The sequence below is a fragment of the Cavia porcellus genome, unplaced genomic scaffold, assembly GCF_034190915.1.
Source record: "Cavia porcellus strain 051 isolate PalLab524CR breed Dunkin Hartley unplaced genomic scaffold, mCavPor4.1 scaffold_29, whole genome shotgun sequence".
Taxonomy (NCBI): domain Eukaryota; kingdom Metazoa; phylum Chordata; class Mammalia; order Rodentia; family Caviidae; genus Cavia; species Cavia porcellus.
In genome coordinates, this window is record NW_026947512.1 from 23,283,978 (window position 1) to 23,303,411 (window position 19,434).

The 19,434-nt window shown below is 35.2% G+C and overlaps 1 protein-coding gene across 4 annotated transcripts in view; it reads right to left on the reverse strand.

Annotated features, from left to right (window-relative positions):
- Positions 1–19,434, reverse strand: part of Camsap2 (calmodulin regulated spectrin associated protein family member 2) — a 95,342-nt gene that overhangs the window by 6,406 nt on the left and 69,502 nt on the right. For 3 of the 4 annotated variants that reach the window (XM_063239895.1, XM_013157985.2, XM_063239896.1), the window contains 8 exons: positions 15,767–15,860; positions 13,736–13,829; positions 9,380–9,459; positions 8,834–8,903; positions 6,321–8,526; positions 2,256–2,392; positions 1,437–1,657; positions 93–165 (listed from right to left, as the gene is read on the reverse strand). In XM_063239895.1, coding sequence (XP_063095965.1) covers positions 93–165; positions 1,437–1,657; positions 2,256–2,392; positions 6,321–8,526; positions 8,834–8,903; positions 9,380–9,459; positions 13,736–13,829; positions 15,767–15,860 — 2,975 coding nt within the window. The remainder of the gene's footprint in view (positions 1–92; positions 166–1,436; positions 1,658–2,255; positions 2,393–6,320; positions 8,527–8,833; positions 8,904–9,379; positions 9,460–13,735; positions 13,830–15,766; positions 15,861–19,434) is intronic. The other variant, XM_063239894.1, reaches the window with a different exon arrangement.

The window sequence follows — 19,434 nt, forward strand, 5'->3', positions numbered from 1 at the left end:
AACTTACAACTGCCTGCTTTACAAGGCAGACGCTTATGCCGCTGAGCTAAATCCCCAGCCCCATGGAAAATATTTCTATATTTTGGATTTACCTTGGTGTTCTCTTGCCTGAATGAACACTCTCAGTATCACCTGTGTTCAGCGATGCCAAAGAAAGGCTAGAGACTGAAAAAAACATAATAAATTTATGATACTGAATGAAACAAAATTAGAAATTTAAAAGGAGCAACTATTCTTTGGACAACATCAGAATATGAAAATTGAGCTTCTATAGCTTCTTTTCCCTAACTTTTAATTAAACATAATATATGTGCATGAATATATATATATATATATATATATATAATATATTTAGAATTAACAAAGAACTTACTTTCAGAAACCAGTGATAAATTAGTTTGCTATTACAAAAATGAAGTGCTAATAAGGTATCTTCAAGAAAGAAAACTGTATATAGTAATATCTGAGTCCTAAATAGAAAATCAGCAGGCTGAGGCAGGAGGACATCAGGTTTGAAGCTGGTCTAGACAACTTAGTGAGATTCTGTCTCAAAATAAAAAATTAAGGCTGGGGATACAGCTCTGTGCTAGAGCACTGTTGGGCTCCATCTGTACTACCAAAAAAAAGAAAAAAGAAAAAAAGCGATGAGAAAAGCTTCATTGACTTGAAAAGACAGAGTTCTTCTTTAAACAATGCTATTTTCTCTCATGTTTAGAGTAACTATGGTAATTCTCTGAAATTTTCTATGGGAATTCTTTTATTTTTATTTTAGACAGAGGCTGGCTATGCAATTCAGGCTGGCCTTGAACTTGTAGCCAATCTCCTGGCTCAGCCTCTGAGTGTGTGCTACTACTCTGGGTTCTACGGCTTTTACTGTTTTATTTTTTGTGGGTACTGGGAATTAAACTCAGGACCTCACACTTGCCAGCAAGTACTGTATGGCATTCATTTTAAATAAAAGTTTTAAAGGAAAAGTATGTGTGGTGAGTTAAAAAAATGTATTCTCTCAACTCCAGGTATTATAAATTTGGATTCTTGACCATTTCTACAGGAAAGACTTGCAAACTCTTGATCTTATATTCCTTGTTCTAGAGATATTTTCTTAAATATTTCATACATAAAACTTTAATTCTAAGTTTATGAGTAATTAAAGGATAGATAATTCAGAGGGATTATATCTGAGGACAGTTCACTAATAATTAACTACTTAAATTAGACCTTTAACATTTACATTTTTCTATTAAATATATGCATGCATGTATGATACACGTAATTCATTAAAAAAAACCCTTCTTTTTCCCATTTTGGTTTTCCAAATAATACCATGCACAATCTCAAACTAAGCATCCAATTTAGCAATATCAAAGCATTATCAAATTAGTCTGACAAACCACACTGGTGTTGTTTCTGAACAGACCACCACGAGAAGCTGTTACCTGGAGGACCTTTGACTGGGGTCTTTGGGGACTCGATATGATCTCTGTGAATTGACTTTGGCCGCTGTTTTTTCTGTTTTACCACCTGAGGACGGGGTTTAATCACTGTATCCATATCTTCCATTAGTTTCAGTTGTTTTCGCCTCATATATTCTTGCCTAATAAATTCTCTGCGTGCTTTTTCATCTTCTTTTTTCTGACGCTCTTCTTCAGTTTTACGCCTAAGAAATCACATGGTGAAATTTTTATTTTGCATACCAAAGACCAGTGACACTAGAAACAGCCACAATCTTTGCTGTGAAAAGGGTATTTTTCAGCACCTTAGGGGAAAAATGTATTTGAGAAAATTCAGGTCACATGTATGTGTATGTATATGTAAGTCTATATATTCATATCTCCCAATGAAGTTATTTTAAATTAATGTTTCTGGGGATCTTTGTCAAGCTAAATCAGGCAATACTTTAGGAAATAAAAGTCAGCACTGATCCAGATGTCTAGTATATTATAAATATCTCTGGAAAAAAAATCTGTTAATAAAAAGTAATGAGACCAGTCACATGCCTATAATCTCAGCTATTCAAAGGGCCTAGGCACATGATGCCAAATTTTGAGCACAGTGAGACCTATCTTCTGATCCGTAGCCAGACGCGTTATCCATTGCGCCACTGGCCTGTGGCAGTGAGACCTATCTGAAAATAAAAAGGGCTGGGTTATGTAGCTCCATGAGAGAGAAGGAGATAAGAGGGGATGCACACTTACTAAATATGCCAGCGCAACATTAATGCTACGATTTAGAATTCGCACAGCAGTGTCTTTTACCTTGTTTCCTCTTTCCTATGCTCCATTTCTGCTTCCAGCTGCTGTTTCCGAAGCTGACTTTCTTTCTCCCTTCTTAATCGTTTCTCCATCAAAGCTGCTCGTTTCATTGCCATATCATTCTCTGCTTTTTGATCATCCTAAGAAAAAAATTTTAATGAAACTGTATGGAACATTTTAGGTACTAATGTTACCATTTTTACTTGTTGCATTTGGTAGTTACTCTTATAACTGAAAATCTGAACTTTTATAACCCTACCAAATGTGAAAATGGTTCAGAAATTATTAAAGAACTGTAAGTGGAAAACAGTTCTAACAAGTAATAGAGGACACTTAAACTTAATGAAATAAAAGATTTTTTAACTAGAGGACTTATCCCCCAATTTTTTTTCCTTTGTCTTTTTCTTTTTTATCGGTACCGGGGATCGAACTCACAATTGTCTGCTTGCAAGGCAGGCACTTACGCCGCTGAGCTAAATCTCCAGCTCTTATCCACCATTTTTTTTTTTTTTTTTTTTTTTGAGATAGGGTTTCACTATGTGGTTCAGGCTGGGCTTGAGACTCACTATGTAGCCCAGGCTGGCCTTGAACTCATAGCGATTCTCAGGCCTCTGTCTCCCAAGTGCTGGGATTACTGGTGTGTGCCACCATGCCAGGCTAACCCTCATCTTTATTTTATTTTTTGTTTTTTGGTGCCGGGGATTGAACTCACAACCTTGTGCGTGCTAGGCAGACTGAACTAAAACCCCAGCCAACCCTCAATCTTTAAAACTATATTTACATTTTATTAACATGTGCTCAATAAGAACACCCATAAAAAAGCATCCCAAAACTATTCAATGTTACATCACATAAATGAAACTACTGCTACCTCTTTTTAAACCTGATACACTGAGTTTTAAGTGGTAGGCTCAGAATTATACTGAAAGTTTTCCCTTTGAAGAGAAGGTGGATGTAACTATACTCTATTAAAGGGATTTTAATCCAAAGTCATTTGATAATCTGTAGACCTCCTAGGCTTGCCCAGCTTTTATTCTGGCCCAGGTCCAGCTTTTATTTGATCCTTTGGGTCAGCGCTACTTTTTAGGGGGCTTCCAAAATGCTTCAGATTCACGAAAGTAAAACACAGAAGTAACTGTCTTAATGATGCCTTGTCAATTGTCCATATCAATGCTTAATTCAATGGTGTCTAGTATAGTCACAGTACAGTTACAGATTATAGATATTCAAATATGAAAAAAAGTAGGAGCTTAAAAAAATCACAGTGGAGGCCAGGGGCCAGGAAAAGAATCAAGAAGTCAGCTTGTCTTTCCTGTGATGCAGCCAGTGTGCGGGCTGGGAGATAATGAGCCTCCCCTTTTTCCCCTGTGGGCAGTCAGCTGATTCAGAGAAACATAGGCTGGGATGATAGCAACTGAAGTACAAAAACAACTTAATGCTTGTATTGACTGATTGACTTTGCAGGCCTGGGGCCAGTAGTCTGAGCATCAGTTTAGAAGACAACAATATGCATTATAGTGACTATGGGGGATTTCCTTCTGTCTTATTTTTGAAATTCTATGTTGTTCTCACTGTTTTGTTTCATTTTATTTTATTTTTTCTCTTTTTGAGACAGAGTCTTGCGATGCAGTTCAGGCTGGCTTTGAGCTCACTTTGTAGCCCAGGCTTGTCTTGAATTCACAATGATTCTCCTGCCTCAGCCTCCCAAGTGCTAGGATTACAGGCTTGTGCCACCATGCCCAGCTATTGTTTTGTTTTATTCCCTTCAAAAAAAAAAATCACAAGGGGAAAAGGTAAAGAAATTTGTATAGGACCCAGGGAGAGATTTAATGGAGAATAAAGAGAAGTCAGAAGATACCCTTTAATTCATCAGTTCCACCATCAATATATTTATATCTAACAAACCATGCATAATTTATTATATCCTGAGGATAAAAAGAAGCATATCTCCAAGAGTTCATAGTCCAACAGACAAAATAAATGAAAACAGGCACAGGTGCTATAGTTCCAGAGTGTCTTAGGATATAAGATGCAAAGGAGAAGAGAGAAGAAAGGCTTTAAAAGAAGTTTGAAATTAGTATTAACCAACAATCTAAAACAGAAATTATGGTTAAGAGGTTGGACAGATGGGTTTAGGTTAGTCTATGAAAGTTCCTAAATGTTATGCCAAAAGTTAGAACTTTATTCAGTAGGTAACTTTTCAGACTTTTTTACTAGAGACTCAACTGGAGCTGTGCTCTTGGGATGTAAACAGGATTAAAAATGAGACACTATGATTAGAGGCAGTGGACCCAGTTAGGAAGCTATACCCATAGACCCAGGATGAGTTTTGGGGTGGTGAGGATCTGGAGGGAAATGAAGGTAAAGATTTATAGCCTGTGTCATTGAAGTTTTTTTTCCTGTTTTCCTTTTTCTGGAAGGAACAGAGGTAGCCAATGTTTCCACAATTAGACAGTAAACCTTAAATATACATTAGTCTATAACAGCATTCCATAAAAAAATTTAAACGACTAAGGGACAAAATAAAGAGTAATCATCCTGAGATCAAATTAAAAATAAATTTTATAGGGGGCTGGAGGTTTAGCTCAGCAGCCTAAGCGCCTGCCTGGCAAGCATGAGGTTTAGAGTTCAATTCCCGGCACAAAAATAAGTAAATAAATAAATTTCATAAATTTCAAGCACTAAATGATCGAAAGTAAAGCTAACAAGTATAATCAACTTGGTTCTTGGTTCTTTCACAATTTAAGATTTTGAATTATAAACTGGTGTTGGTGGATGCTGTGTTTTCTATTTACATTCCAAATTGTGAAGCAATACAGGATTATTAATATTAGGCCTTTAAAAAAACATGAGTAACCCACATTTCTAATTACAGGAAAACATATTCTCCCATATAATTTGGAAAATTTTAAAAAACATAAAAAAGTTAGCAATAACCTAGTAGAAAATTTTTTAATATTATAGGCTTTTCTACTTTTTCTGTTATCTATGATAAACTCCAAGCTCTCCACTTTCAAGAGGCGATAATGTTCAATATCTGTATTAGCAACAGAAGTGCTTAAGTATTTTGAAAATACTAAATTAAATACTAAAAAAAAATACTAAAATAAAATGCTAATACTAAAACTAAAATTTTTATTCCAAATGTGAAGTTACACAGGATTAGATTTAGTTCATTATTAAAGCAAAACATGTATTTCTGATTATTAAAAAACGTGCCACAATTTGGAGTGTAAATAGAAAAGGCAACATTAACAAATTATGTGCTAGATCTTTATTCAGTGCTTTTTTTTTTTCTTTTGAGACAGGGGTCTCACTGTGCATTCTAAGCTGGCTTTGACCTCACTGTGTAGCCCATGCTAGCCTTGATCCTCTTGCCTCAATCTCCCAAATGCTAGGATTACAGGAGTGTACCATCATTCCCAGCTTATCAAATGCTTTTAAAGGAGCTATTTTAGGGGCTGTGGGTATAGCTCAGTGGCTGTACTGGATCCCAGCAATGCACAAAGTATGTGTATAGAGTGTATTTCAATGATAACTTTCTAACCTTACATGACTTTTTTTTTTTGGTGACAAGGTCTCACTATGATGTACTCTAAGCTCTGGATTCACAGTGATCCTCCTCCTGAACGCTGGGATCACAGACACACGTCATGAAGCCCACTTATATGCTTTAAAAAAAAATGTTTTACCTTGCAAGATCCTAGCTGGCTAATTAAAAAAAAATTTTTTTTTAAAGAAAAAAGTGTAAGGAAAAATGACTGTCAAAAACCTAACATACTCACAATGATATCAAGTTATGAGCTGTTTATAAATTGGCAAGAGAATCAAATCATTCTTAGAAAAGATCTGAATAATTTTTCAACAGGCATTTATGGAAATAAAAGATAAAAGGGTTTACTACTATCAGTGTGCTAGAATTGCAATATACTACAGTGGGGCTTCAAAATATATTTTAGCATTAATGGCAAGCCTGTAACAAAAGGAACTGGTACTATAAAACATATCGACTTAAAACACACTCAACATACGTATAGAGATGCCCCAAACTATGAAGATTAGTATTACCTTAAAAAAGAATCCACAGCATACTTTCTGGTCATCATCAAATTGTTCTTTATCACTTTCTCCATCATATTTTTCAACAGACACATCAGCCTTTTCAGGGGGTTTCAAATCTGAGAGGGAAACTTCAATCAGATTAACATTTTTAGGAGTGACAGGTGGAAAAATGGGTTTAGGAAGTGGTTCTGTGGGTTGAGTCAACTGGTCCTCTGGTGTCAGACATACAGTCTCTGTGACAGGCTGTGACAGAACTTCTGAAACTGTTGACTCAAAAGGTTTCATCTCTTTTTCTTGAGGATTATGTCCCTGCTGTTCTAGAGCCCCTTTACATTCCAAGTCCTCCTTCTTAGCCTCCTCTTTCAGCTTGGATTCCTTTAACTGAGGTTCTCCATCGTCCCCAAAACATACAAATGACCGAGTCTGAATGGGAACTTGACTTGGTGAAAATCTCCTTAAGCGAGGAAGACTGTCTACAGACCGTGGGGGCGTCAGGGTTCTATTCAAAGGTGTTATTTTTAGTTCATTTGGCCTAGGAGTCCTTTGATTTTTAACAGAAAAAGATGTGCTTTTTCTGTTAGAAGACTGTGGAGATGGGTGAGTTGGGCGAGGGGAGTCTGAGGAGAATGGTGCAACAGTGGATGACAGGCCTGCCTGCCTGGATGGTTTAAAATCTCGGATCTGTTTCTGTGGAGAGGGTTGCGGCGGTGAAATCACCCAAGACTGCTGCTCCCTCATCTGCATTAACATCTCCTGCTGAAGGGACAAGCGTTGCATTTCTTGTTGTAGAAGATGCAGGGATGAATTTAACTTTTCAATGGATTTTGTATATTCTAAAATCTCTCCTTCATTTAAATTCTCTTCTGAGGGGCTTGCGAGGTTCCACTGCTTCTCAGAATCAACAGGTGTTGTTGGAGACTTCAGCCATTTGGTTGGAGGATTCTCCATACTTTCTTTTATGTCTACCAGAGACTTGCTCCTTTGTCCATCAGTTTTTTGGAATTCCTTTTCTTTTGCTCGATCAGTATATACCTTCTCATCTTCTGCACCAGCTGCTTCCTCTCGAAGAGGGGAAATCCCATCCCCTTTCTTTTTCACTACAGTAAGGAATGCTGTCCTTCCCATTTTCTGCCTCTGTTTGGTAAAAGCTGCTTCCATTTTCTTTTTTTGGGCTTCTATAGCACGCCTCTTTTCTTCTAGCTTCATTCTAAGATGCACCATTTCAGACGCCAACAGCTGTGTTGTGTCCCGTCCTTGTGGAAGGCCTGTTTCTTCTGGAATTTGTGCCCAAGCAACCACATGAGGAATATTAAGTTCAGAGCCCTCTGGAGTAGTTTTTTGAGAACTGCTTCCACTACTTTTTCCATCAGTATGATTCAGTTTCCTGAATTTCTGTTCAGCAAAGCTGGTCATCTTAACCCCAGAACTAGAAGAAGCACTGCTACCTGGCTGAGACTTAGTACTTATAGTGCTTGGACAAGGACTTGAAGCTTCTCTGAGGTTGTTGGTTCTTATATCATAATCCTGAAGAAATTTAGATGCATCATCCATGTCTGAATCTAAGCTTACAGTATAATCTCTCAAAGAAGAGTCTTCATCCATAGTTTCAGGAATGTCTTCCGAAGGAACATGAATTCCAGTGTCTACTTCTGTGGTATCAGTTATGGGACTTAAGGCACCTTTTGTATCAGTTATGTTATCAGGACTAGATTGACTTAGCTTGACATTTGAATTTAAGATACTCATTTCTTGGCTATGAAGAAAGAAGCCATTAGCAATCTGGTCTGGCCGGGGTGTTCGGGGAGATTTTTCAGTATCATGAATTATTTGTAATGCCTCTTCAATGCTTGGTGTTTCAATCTGATTGCCAAACTCATCTAGAAGTACTCTATTTTGTAAAGCTCCATTTGGAAGCTTGTAATGCATATTCTCATTAGAATTTAGTTCATCTGTATTACGTTTTGAGGGCAAGTAAGATTTGAGGTCACTGTGAGGGTCAACATTAAGTTCTTCTTCAATGCTTTCTGCTTCTTCTTCTCCATTTACTGGCTTAAAGGACAAATTTTTCCTAATATGTTTAGGTAAACGATTGTTGTTCAGAGTAAGCCCTTCATTACTAATAGAACGTGTGATTCCTCGGTTTGGAGTGGATCTCTGTACACTGTCTTCTTTATCAAAAGAAATATCGAATGAAACACCATGCACTGATGATCTAAAAAAAAAAAAAAGATAAAATCCTTAAGTAATCCTAGCAAATAAGTGATTTATAAGATATCACTGAACAATTATCTGAGGTATTTCCTTTCTTTGCCTATTTCTAATAATCATAGTCCTCAAGGTAAGGTTAGGGCTATTTCGCTACCTTGTAAATTTAGCCCCTTTGATCTGTTATGCTGCCTGTTAAAAATTTAGTACTAATCTAAAGTTTAGATATGAAAACCTAGCTAATAACAAAAGATAAATAAAACTGGCATTTCTTGACAGCGTAAATATACTTAAGAATAATTCTCTTTATTTACCTTTTCTCTTTGGGCCATGTTCCTATGAAGCCATCAACATAAGACATAGATGAAGACCTTCTAATTCCTACTTCAAATGAAAAACAGAAAAAGCCACTGAAGTCAACAATTTAACAGATTTCCAACATTTTACAATTCATTAATAGTGCTAAAGAAAGAAGAATACCCAGCACACACACACACAAAAATTTAAAATTAAAAAAAAACTGTAGGGCTAAGATTATAGCTTAGTAGTAGAGCATGTGTTTAGCATGAGCAAGGTCTTGGGTTTAATCTCCAGCAAAAGCAAGTCGATAAATACGAAACAGTAGCAGAGGCTGGGAATGTAGTTCAGTGGCAGAGCATTTGGCTAACATGTGAGACATGTAAGGCGGTGCTCTGGATCTCTAGCACCACGAGAAAGAAAAGCATAGAGAAACAGATTATCCAAAATTAGCCTTACAGGCACTTTTCATAAAAAGAAAACATTTGTTTATTTATACTTCTCAATAATTTCCCAATTAACCTACCTGAAATAAATTTTCTTAGGTTTTTGAAGTGAATTACCTGAAGTAGAAGAATGGGCTTGAGGATGTGAATATCTAGAAGGTAAATGATGATACTGTGTGAATCCAGCTCCTTCCCCACTGCAATGCAGAATATATTAAAATGTTACATTTTAGTTCTTTCTTTTTTTCTTTTTTAATCAGTACCGGGGATCGAACTCACAATAGCCTGCTTGCAAGGCAGGTGCTTATGCTGTTGAGCTAAATCCCCAGCCCCAACATTTTAGTTCTTTAATAAATATTTTATATAGAATGACTGAAGTTAGAAATAATACTATCACCTCTGATTGTATATTCCTTTGAATTTCACTATGCAGTTTAGGTTGACCTTGAACTTACTAGGTAGCTCAGGCTAGCTTCAAACTCACAACAATTGATCTTGCCTCAGTCTCCCAGGTGTTGGGATTACAGGTGTGTGCTACTATGCCTGACTGATTGTGCATTCTAAATAAAAACAATCTACTGCATAAATCAAACAACGGCTGTATGTACGTATGTATTTTTTATTTTTTATCCAAACAATTTGAGGAACTTTCACACACATCTCAATGTTCTTATGAGATGAGAAACGGCATTTTATTTTCACTTTCCTATTAGAAGAATCGAGAAATCAGTTAAAAATCAGGCAACTGAAACAGAACAGACACTTTTCAGAAAAAGTACAAATGGCAAATAAATACACGAAAAAATGTTCAACATTTCTGGCCATTAGAGAGATGCAAATTAATATGGATTCCGTCTTATTCCAATTGCTGGTGGGAATGTGAATGAGTACAATTACTATGAAAATCAGAATAGTGATTCCTCAAAACACTAGAATTAGAAATTGCATATGACCCAGTTATTCCTTCCAGGCATCTTCCTGAAGGCATTAAAGTTATCATATTAAACTGAAACATGCATAACCTTGTTTACAGATGTACAATTCCTAATAACTAAATCTTGGAGACAGCCTGTATGTTCATCGACAGATGAATGGATAAAGAAAATGAGGTATTTATACACAACGGAGTATTTCTCTGCTATAGAGAGGATATGTTTGAGTTATTTGTAGGAAAATGGAGGTACCTTGAGGCCATAAAGTGAAATAAATCAGACATACAAGATTAAATATTGCATGATTTCTCATATGAGAAACACAAAACATAAATAAAGAGTAAAATAAAAGATAATAAGAAACAGGGCAGCTGGGCATGGTGGTCATGCCTGTAATCACACCTAGCACTCAGGAGACTGAGGCAAAAGGATCACTGTGAGTTTGAGATCAGCCTGGATTACACAATGAGTTTAAATCCAGGCGAAACTATGTAGCAAGATCCTGTCTCAAAAACAACAACAACAACAACAAAAAGGCAACAGGTCTTTGACAAATGAGAAGGGGGCCAGGAGGTAGAGGGCAGGGGAGGGACAGTAGAGGAAGCAGATAAGAATAGAATTAAGATGTGTTATATATGTGTACCATTATGTACTGCAAACATGTACTAATAAACATTTTGAAAAACTTGGGAAATGAAAATATTATATGAAACGAACTTGAAATATTTTGTTTAAATCTAAATTTCTAAAAACTACACATATAGCCAAAACTTAGTAAAAGAGCTCAACAGCATCCCTACTCATTAGCTGTATCTGCACATCTCTAACAGTTACAATAAGACAGCAAGCCATGCCTTGAAGCAATGTCTACAAAGATACGAAATTTTCTACTATTTCTACTTATTTAATTTCATTCCTTTCTTATTAATGCAAGAGATCAGGCATCTCTTCCTTAAATTATAATGATATTTGGCCAGAGTCAAGCACAGAGTTTTTCTCTGTGTAAGGTTTTGTCTGCCATGCTGCTCCCTGCAGTCAAGTGAGGAAGTTAGGCATTCCCACTTCCAAGTGGCTGAGAACTGGGATGTGAGATGCAGTAACTTCTGTAGTTCTCCCAAACCATATTATCTTTTGGCTAATGTAAAATGAGAAGATGCTTAAGTCAACCAAAGAATACAAAGATATATATTATAAACATTACAATTTGATGAAAGCTTAAAGAACTTTCTCCAAAAGTAACAACCTCTCAGTTTACTTCCAACTGCTTGTCAGGCCTTCAGAAAATACTCACATTGCTCCCTGGTGTGTTTATTACACCTCTCTTTGAGATCCTCTGAGATCACTGTTACAGTTTCTACTCTCCCTCAGCTCTGACAGGAGGGTAACTCTAAGCAAGCTGGTTATTAAAATGTGTTCAGCCTTTGCAACCTGTTGTAAAAGCCCACTGTCTCATTTCTGTAATTGTACATAGGGTTTTGAGCTTGTTCAACTCTTGGATAAGTTGTCACCAAATATGTGGAATAGCTGCTGAAAATCTCTTGATTTTATCCCTTCTTTTTTTCTTTCTCATGAGTTCTTTAAGCACAATAACATTTGTACTGTAGATGTGGTTACGTTATTCCTAGATGACAAAGGACTATGTGGAAACTTAAGTCAGGATGACTAGTAGACAATACACAATTCTTCAAGAGCAAGTATTTAGGTATCTACCTGGGTTATAAAAAGAACTTTTGCTAGCAAAGATAGGAAAAAGTAGTCACTTAGGTATCTGAACAAAAAGGGACAAATCTCCCATGGAACCTAAAATAAAATATTTTCCAGTGCCAGAAATGTAGTAGATTGTTCACTCAGGTTCCTGGAAACAATTATTATGGAATAATCTACTCGTAAGGTGGTAAGTCTCATTTTGTACTTTTTTATTTGTTTCATTTTGCTTTGTTTTTAGAGACAGGACCTTGCTTTGGTAGTTTAGACTAGCCTTCAATTTGCAGTGATTCTCCTGCAACCTATGATTCTTTGCAGTGATTCTCCAGTCTTCTGAGTACTAGGATTACAGGTGTGTGCCAGCAAGTTTGGCTACTCACTTTCTACTTTTAAGGTGGAATTTAAAGATATAATAATACAAGAGTGATTGATTACCTAGAACACTGAGCATTTTATAAAATTTTTTTTTTTGTCTTTTTCCTTTTTATCGGTACCAGGGATCGAACTCACGACTGCCTGCTTGCAAGGCAGGCGCTTATGCCGCTGAGCTAAATCCCCAGCCCCCATTTTATAAATTTTTAAGGAAGGAAATATCACTATATAATCAACCAAAGCACTGAGGAGATAGTATTTAGAAAAAAAATTACCCATGGGAAAAATATACATAGGTTAAAAACTTTGTTGATCAAAGAACTTCACTCCTTGGTATTAAACCACAGAGAGTTATGAATAGAAAAGTTAATGGAAATAGTAATACTGTTTATAGTAGTAAATTGGAGGGTAAGAAAAGAAAATGATTTGGAAGAAATCCCTTACAGACCTCAGACAGTTCACACAGGGAAGAAATCTTATAAAGGGAGTAAGAATACTGCCAAATGTTCAGTCAAGCCTTGGACTTCACATAAATTAGTCTGAATTTGACAGTGAAACTTTTTAAATGTAAATAGTAAGTCATAGGTCCAGAGTAAGTTTATAAATAAAAAATGTTATAAAGTACTGTAACTTTTTTGCTTTATTTTTAAATGAACCTTTGAGTGTGATTGAAATTTTTGAAAACACACTGATTTTAAGCCAAAAAAATCAGTCCAAGTCAATATAAATTTTAGGTTTGATACACACAAATTAAAAGCTGCTTACAGGAAATGCCAAAGAACATTTTAAAGTAAACCAATGTCCCTATCACATATTTGAAACAGTAGTCACGATTATTCTGACATTAAATGGCAGAACATTTTTTAGTTTGTTTTCAGCTCAATTCCTGATATTAGGGGATCAGGCAGTAGAGAAAGAGTCCCTATTTATAATAGGTATTTTACTGCTATCTCTCAACAGCAATAGTAACCAGGAGACAAAACAGTGGGGAAAAATTGCTTTAAAAGATGAAAAAAATTAAAACATAACTCTGAAATCCCCTTGAGGCTTCAGAGTTATCTATTAGACAATTATCAATTATACAATGGGATAATCTTCAACTATGAGCAATTACACAGCACAAGTTTAATTTTAGGTTGGTTATTTGGATCATATGATATATTCCCACTTTTCAGTGTAGTTCACTAGAGACATTTATGAAACCTTTATTTCCTTCTCAATTATACTTACATTAAAATAGACTTTAATAGATTGAACTAAAAATTTTTAAAAATCTTACTAATGTAAACTATGTAATTTTTTTTCTTTTCTTTTTTTTTTTATCAGTACCAGGGATCGAACTCACGACTGCACACTTGCAAGGCAGGCGCTTATGCTGCTGAGCTAAATCCCCAGCCCCTAAACTATGTAATTTCATTAGTAAATGGAGTAAAAACAGTGAAAATGAAGCGATCATGGTATCTACCTTGAAGTAAAATCAGAACTGCATGAGCTGTCCAAGACATTTCTTTTGGCCGCATTCAAGACAGGAATTGATGGAAAAGCTTTTACAGGCTCAGCTAGAATAAAAGATAAAATCTCAAAATTATACATTTAGCATGTTTCTAACATTATCTCAGGAATTCTGGATCATAAATGTTTAAAACTAAAGGGTTAAATTTTGTACTTTAAAGAATTTACTTGATTTAGTTTAACTGGAGGAAGGGGAGCCTACCATAAAATAATGTAGATACTTTAAAATTTTTCTTAATTTTGTGAAAGCTTTCTCAGAATTTGATTCATATGGTCATCTTTGCTTTTTTATGGAAGGAACAGTTGGCATTTTGATAAAGACAATTCACTGGAAAATAAACTCACTGAAGGAGTTTTTATGAGTAACTGAAAAAACAACTGACTTTTTTCCTTTGATATTTAATGAAACTGTTGCTGGTACTTAAGTAATGGATTTTATAGATAAAATAATAGAAAGCAATGTAGGTAAAAATATTTTAATTTAAAAACTGTACAAATATGGGTCATGATAATTTCTAAAGATATGTGACTTTATGTAATGGCCTTAAGGAGATATCTCAAATTCTGGAAGGATATTCTTTTATTGACTAATGGCTCAATATTCAGAATCTGCTCTATACAGCTTAGGCACAATAGGACAGACTACTCATTGCCTATTTCAGATTTTTGCCAGATGCAGTGAGCTATCTATAATGGTTTGTGTCTAGATGTCCCCCTAAATTTTCATCCAGTCATAGTTTTTTTGGAGGTGGCTGAATCTACAGTGTGTCATTGATTCATTGTATGATGCTGGGATTAAGGGAGAGTGATTCCCAGCTCTGTCTACTGATTGGACTGGTACAAATCTATCCTGGTAGGCTGGGTACAATATAGGGGCAGAAAGAGGTTTGTCTTGTTGTTTCTTCCTTCCATTTGTTGCTTCTGGTGTTTTCTGCCACCATGAATTGTTGCCCCTCTGCCATGTGCCACTCTGCCTTGGAGCTAGCTAATTGTAGACTGAAACCTCTACAAATTGTGAGCTAATAAAATCTTCCTCCTGTAATTTGTGAGTGTTGGACAAGCAAAGTAACAAGACACTGCCTAAGGTAAGCTCACTGTATCCTCTATAATGATATACCTCCTCATTGGCTAATACTTTTTCCTTCCTTCCTTACTGCTTTCTTATCTACTTCTTCTTGGGCGGGGGATAACTACAGTGATTAAAAAAATAAGTTGTGGGGTCTAGGAAAACTGCTAATTAGTTATTATGCACAACAGGCATGCCTTGTGTTAGGTGGGATAGTCATTGGTTATATAATTCACTCTGGAACACAGTTTATTACTGGACTAACCTTTATAATTTGAGATAATTCTCTCCCCTGTAGAAATAAGCATCTGATTTTATATGGAAGCCAATAGGAAATTTGTTTTAGTATACAAAATTTTGTTTTAGAGAAAGTTAAAGAGGCGTTTTTGTTCCTTATTGCTCAGGATCTTTACGGTAACTTCTTTACTTACTAGTTTTATTATTATGTATAATACATCAGGATATTGTAACAATTGCAGTCTACTAGATTTAAAAATTTATACAGAACCTTTTTATGGTTTAAATGCAAATTTAGACTGTAAGTTAAAGTCCAACAATAATGTCAGTGGATCCTAAGTAATATAGTAAGAACAAAAATTTTAAGATGAATAAAAACTGGATAGGCATAAAAGATACAAATAAGTAGATGGCACATAGTAGAGCTAAAAGTTCCAAATAATAAGATTTCAAATCAGAGCCATTCTCTCCATTTTCTTTTCTATTCTCCTAACCATATTAATCATCAGCTTTTTAGAGACTTTTAAGGCTTTAAGATATGAAAATATAGTCCTTAGAATCTATCAAGGATAACAGTTGAAATCTAACACAATAATAGGTTTTCCTCTGAAAGAATAACTTGGTGAGGTTACATAAACGTTCCATATTTTCCACATTAAAAATTTGTAAAGAAGTGGTTACCTCCTTGTGGACAAACAATGCGAGGTTGTACGAATGACGGCTTCACAACTTCAAACCACCAGAAGAGTTCTGCCATGAACACCAAATAGTTACTCTATAATGAAAAAAATTAAGAAAATTAAAAGAGACTCTAAATTAGGTTAAACCTGATTACAAATTAATGATACAAAATCATAATCTACTTTATCTATGAAAATACAGGGATTAAACCCTACCCCTCCATTACTGGAGAATATTAAGTATAAGCTATTAAGTTTAGTAAAAAATCACATAGTTTAGGTAAAAATTATATTCAAAATCTCTTTACTCTCTTTTGGCTTGATTTCTCATATTTAAGCTAGTAACTTTCAAATACTCATTTCTTTTTTTTTTTTTTTTTTTTGTCTTTTTCTTTTTTATCGGTACCGGGGATCAAACTCAAGACCACACACTTGCAAGGCAGGTGCTTATGCCACTGAGCTAAATCCCCAGCCCCCAAATACTCATTTCTTATATGATAGTTCCTGAGTCTATGGTGAATGGAGGAAGTGACTGAGAGAGAAGAATCACAGGTGAAGACTCTTAGGTTTTAGTCTTTAGCAACTAATATTACCATTTAATAAAATAAAGAAGATGAGAGAAACAGGTAGTGAAAGGAATCATGAATTGTATCACCTCTGACACAGTTATCAGTTAAGCAGACCTGTCTTGAGGGAGATGAGTGTAAGAGTCTGGAGTGTCATACAGGATATGAAGGGTGGTAAACAGAATTTGGTAGGTTTCCTACTTTAAGTATATGCTATCACTGTAAACTCACAGAATATTAAAATGTTTATATACAAATACTATTGGAAGCAGCATGTTTGTAATTCCTCAGACTGGGGATGGGATCTCATCCCTGCTTGCCTTTTCAGAATTAATGTTCTTAGTATATACCCCTCTCAGGTGAATCTTTCCTACTTGGCTTTTAAACATGCCCATGCCTCTCCCATACTTTAAGAGCAAGCCTTTATTACATGCTTCATTTCATCCTCTCCTACTGTCTGACCTATTCTAGTCTATCACTGAACCACATTGTTGCTTCAAAACAGAATTTTCTCAAGTCACCAATGACTTAAATATTTTGCTAAACTGAAGACTTTTCACTACATGATCTTTTAGCAGTGGCAGATACCCATGATCTTTCTTCTCTTTGAAATACTGCTAATGTTTGTGAGCTTGTATGTACCAAATGCCTCTTAAATGTACTCACATATACAATGGTTTTCAAACCATTTTCTTTTGAGTATCTCAAAAACACTAATGTCCAAAATTGAAATAGTGATCTTCCCTTTAAATCTAATTTTACTCCAGTCCTATCTCATTGGATGGCCATTATTTCAATGTGCAAATCATACACCCAGGAGACATCCTTGACACCTTTTCTTTCCTTCTCCATATTCAAGGTAACACCACAATCTGCAAAATTTGCATTCTAAATATTTCTGGAATCTATGCATCCTCTCCATTTTCATCATTACAGTTCTGATTCTTGTTTGGACAAATTTGCCCTCTCTGATTGGTTTTTATTAAGAACAAACTTTCCCCCCTCTATTCACTATTCTTGAGATAAAAGGGAAAGGTTAGTATAGTTTATAACAGGCTACTTGATTGGGTACTTTTTCATCTTTCCAGCTTTATCTAACATCACATTCTCCAAAATTTCTCATTTTACCAGGCAGTCTACAAATAAGTCTGGAAAGACAAAGCCTGTGCTCATCATTTTATGTTCTATTGTTTAAAACAGAGCCTAGAACATAATAGATACTTAATAAATACTTGCTAAATGAATGAATGTATATTCAACAAAATAACCAACCATTGATAAAGGCCTATGACTGTGTAGTAAGGTTTCTATGATTTATATTTTTTCTTTATACTTATGTTTATAGCATACTTTCTAAGGCCAAAGTAAAAAAATTAACTTTGTAAACACTGGTGCTGCTTTCCACTCTCTTAGCAGTTAACTGAAATTTGACTTTATCTTTTGGAAAAACACTCTTTCTTTCTTTTTGGAGGGGGAAGGATACCAAGAGTCAAACAACCTCACACCTGCCAGACAGGTGCTTGTGCCATTGAGCTATATCCCTGGCTCCTATAGAAAAACACTTCTTACATGTTCAAAAATTATCTGTTGACAAAAAACCAATATTTTAAAGACCTTGGCACATAGCTGTCTCAATAACACAATCATATTGTTTGGGCAATATAGTAAGAAATAGTTTTCTTAGTGACTAAAGCTCATGAAGATTATTTTGTTCTAGATTTATGACTAAAAGGCAATAAATTTGTAAGCCCCCTTCCTGCCTTGGGATCTATGATGTAGATATTGTACAAAACTTTCTAAATCCCTTCTTTTCTATGCACTTGTTTATTTAAGAGGATGGGGTCTCAGCTGAGAACTCACCACAAAAATGCATGTCAGTGTTTGTGGGAAAAAAAGAGTACCACATTAATTTCATGTAAAAACTGCTTCTTTCCTTCTTTCAAAGTTACATATTAAAACAAGGTAAATGACACAGAATATATAAACACAGAATAGCAAAAATATGCCATAGCCCCCATATCCTAATACCACACTCAGAAGAAATCACTGTTGTGTACCGTTCTACAAAGCATTTTTGTGTACCTATATAGAACCATCCCTCAGTTCCAGCATCAACCATGAACACCAAAGTCTGTAATGCCTGAGTTTTAACCTTAAATGGTGTAGTATTTACATATAACGCATACATCCTCCCATAGACTATCACAAATCTTCTACAGGTTCTTTGTAACACCTAATACAATGTAAATGTTACATAAACAGTTATGCTATGTAAACTGAAATTTTTAGGAATGAACAAAAACAAAATAAAACATTCATACATGTTTAGTATTAACACAGGATTTTTTCACCATTATCTGTGGTTAGCTGAATTGGAACCTTCAGGTACAGAGAGTAGACAGGATGTATATATGTTTGCACATAAATGGGAAATGATTTTGGGGATTGGGAGTATGGCTCAATGAATCCAGGTTTAACTACTAGCAGCACCAAAAAGGAAGAAAAAAAAAGATTTAAATTACATCATGCAGTACATTATATTTGTTAAGCACTTTCTTTCTTTAGTAAAAGTAGCTCCCTTTCCTTTGAGGTCAACTGCATTACAAAATATTTTAATTTATGCCACATTATGATCAATCATTTTTACTATGAAAATTCTTTATACATGATTTTTGTACTGGTTTTGTTTTTCAAGATGCTCAGGATCAACCTCAAAGACTCACATTTTCCTCTGTATTTTAAATTTGGTTAAATAAAACCAAATTGCACTCTGTAGTGAGTGACCAGAGCACTTTACTTTTCCCAAGAGGGAAGATAGTACTTATAACGTGTTATTAAAGTGAAAATGAGGTTTGCAAGCATCATGGACCACGTAACTTGTAGAAGGCTTGAGTCTCAAGATACTCATGTAAATTCAAACCTATGGCTTTATAATTTAACAAGTAATTTTTTACCCTTTGAGATTATAGAAATCAAATTTTCTTATAGGCAAGTAACAGAAAGCTCATTAGCAAGAGATATATGAAAATAATGGTTCCTAACTTCCATTTTGATGAAAAAGGCAAGATACAAATCTTCAGAATTAAGGGTTTTCTTTTGATAG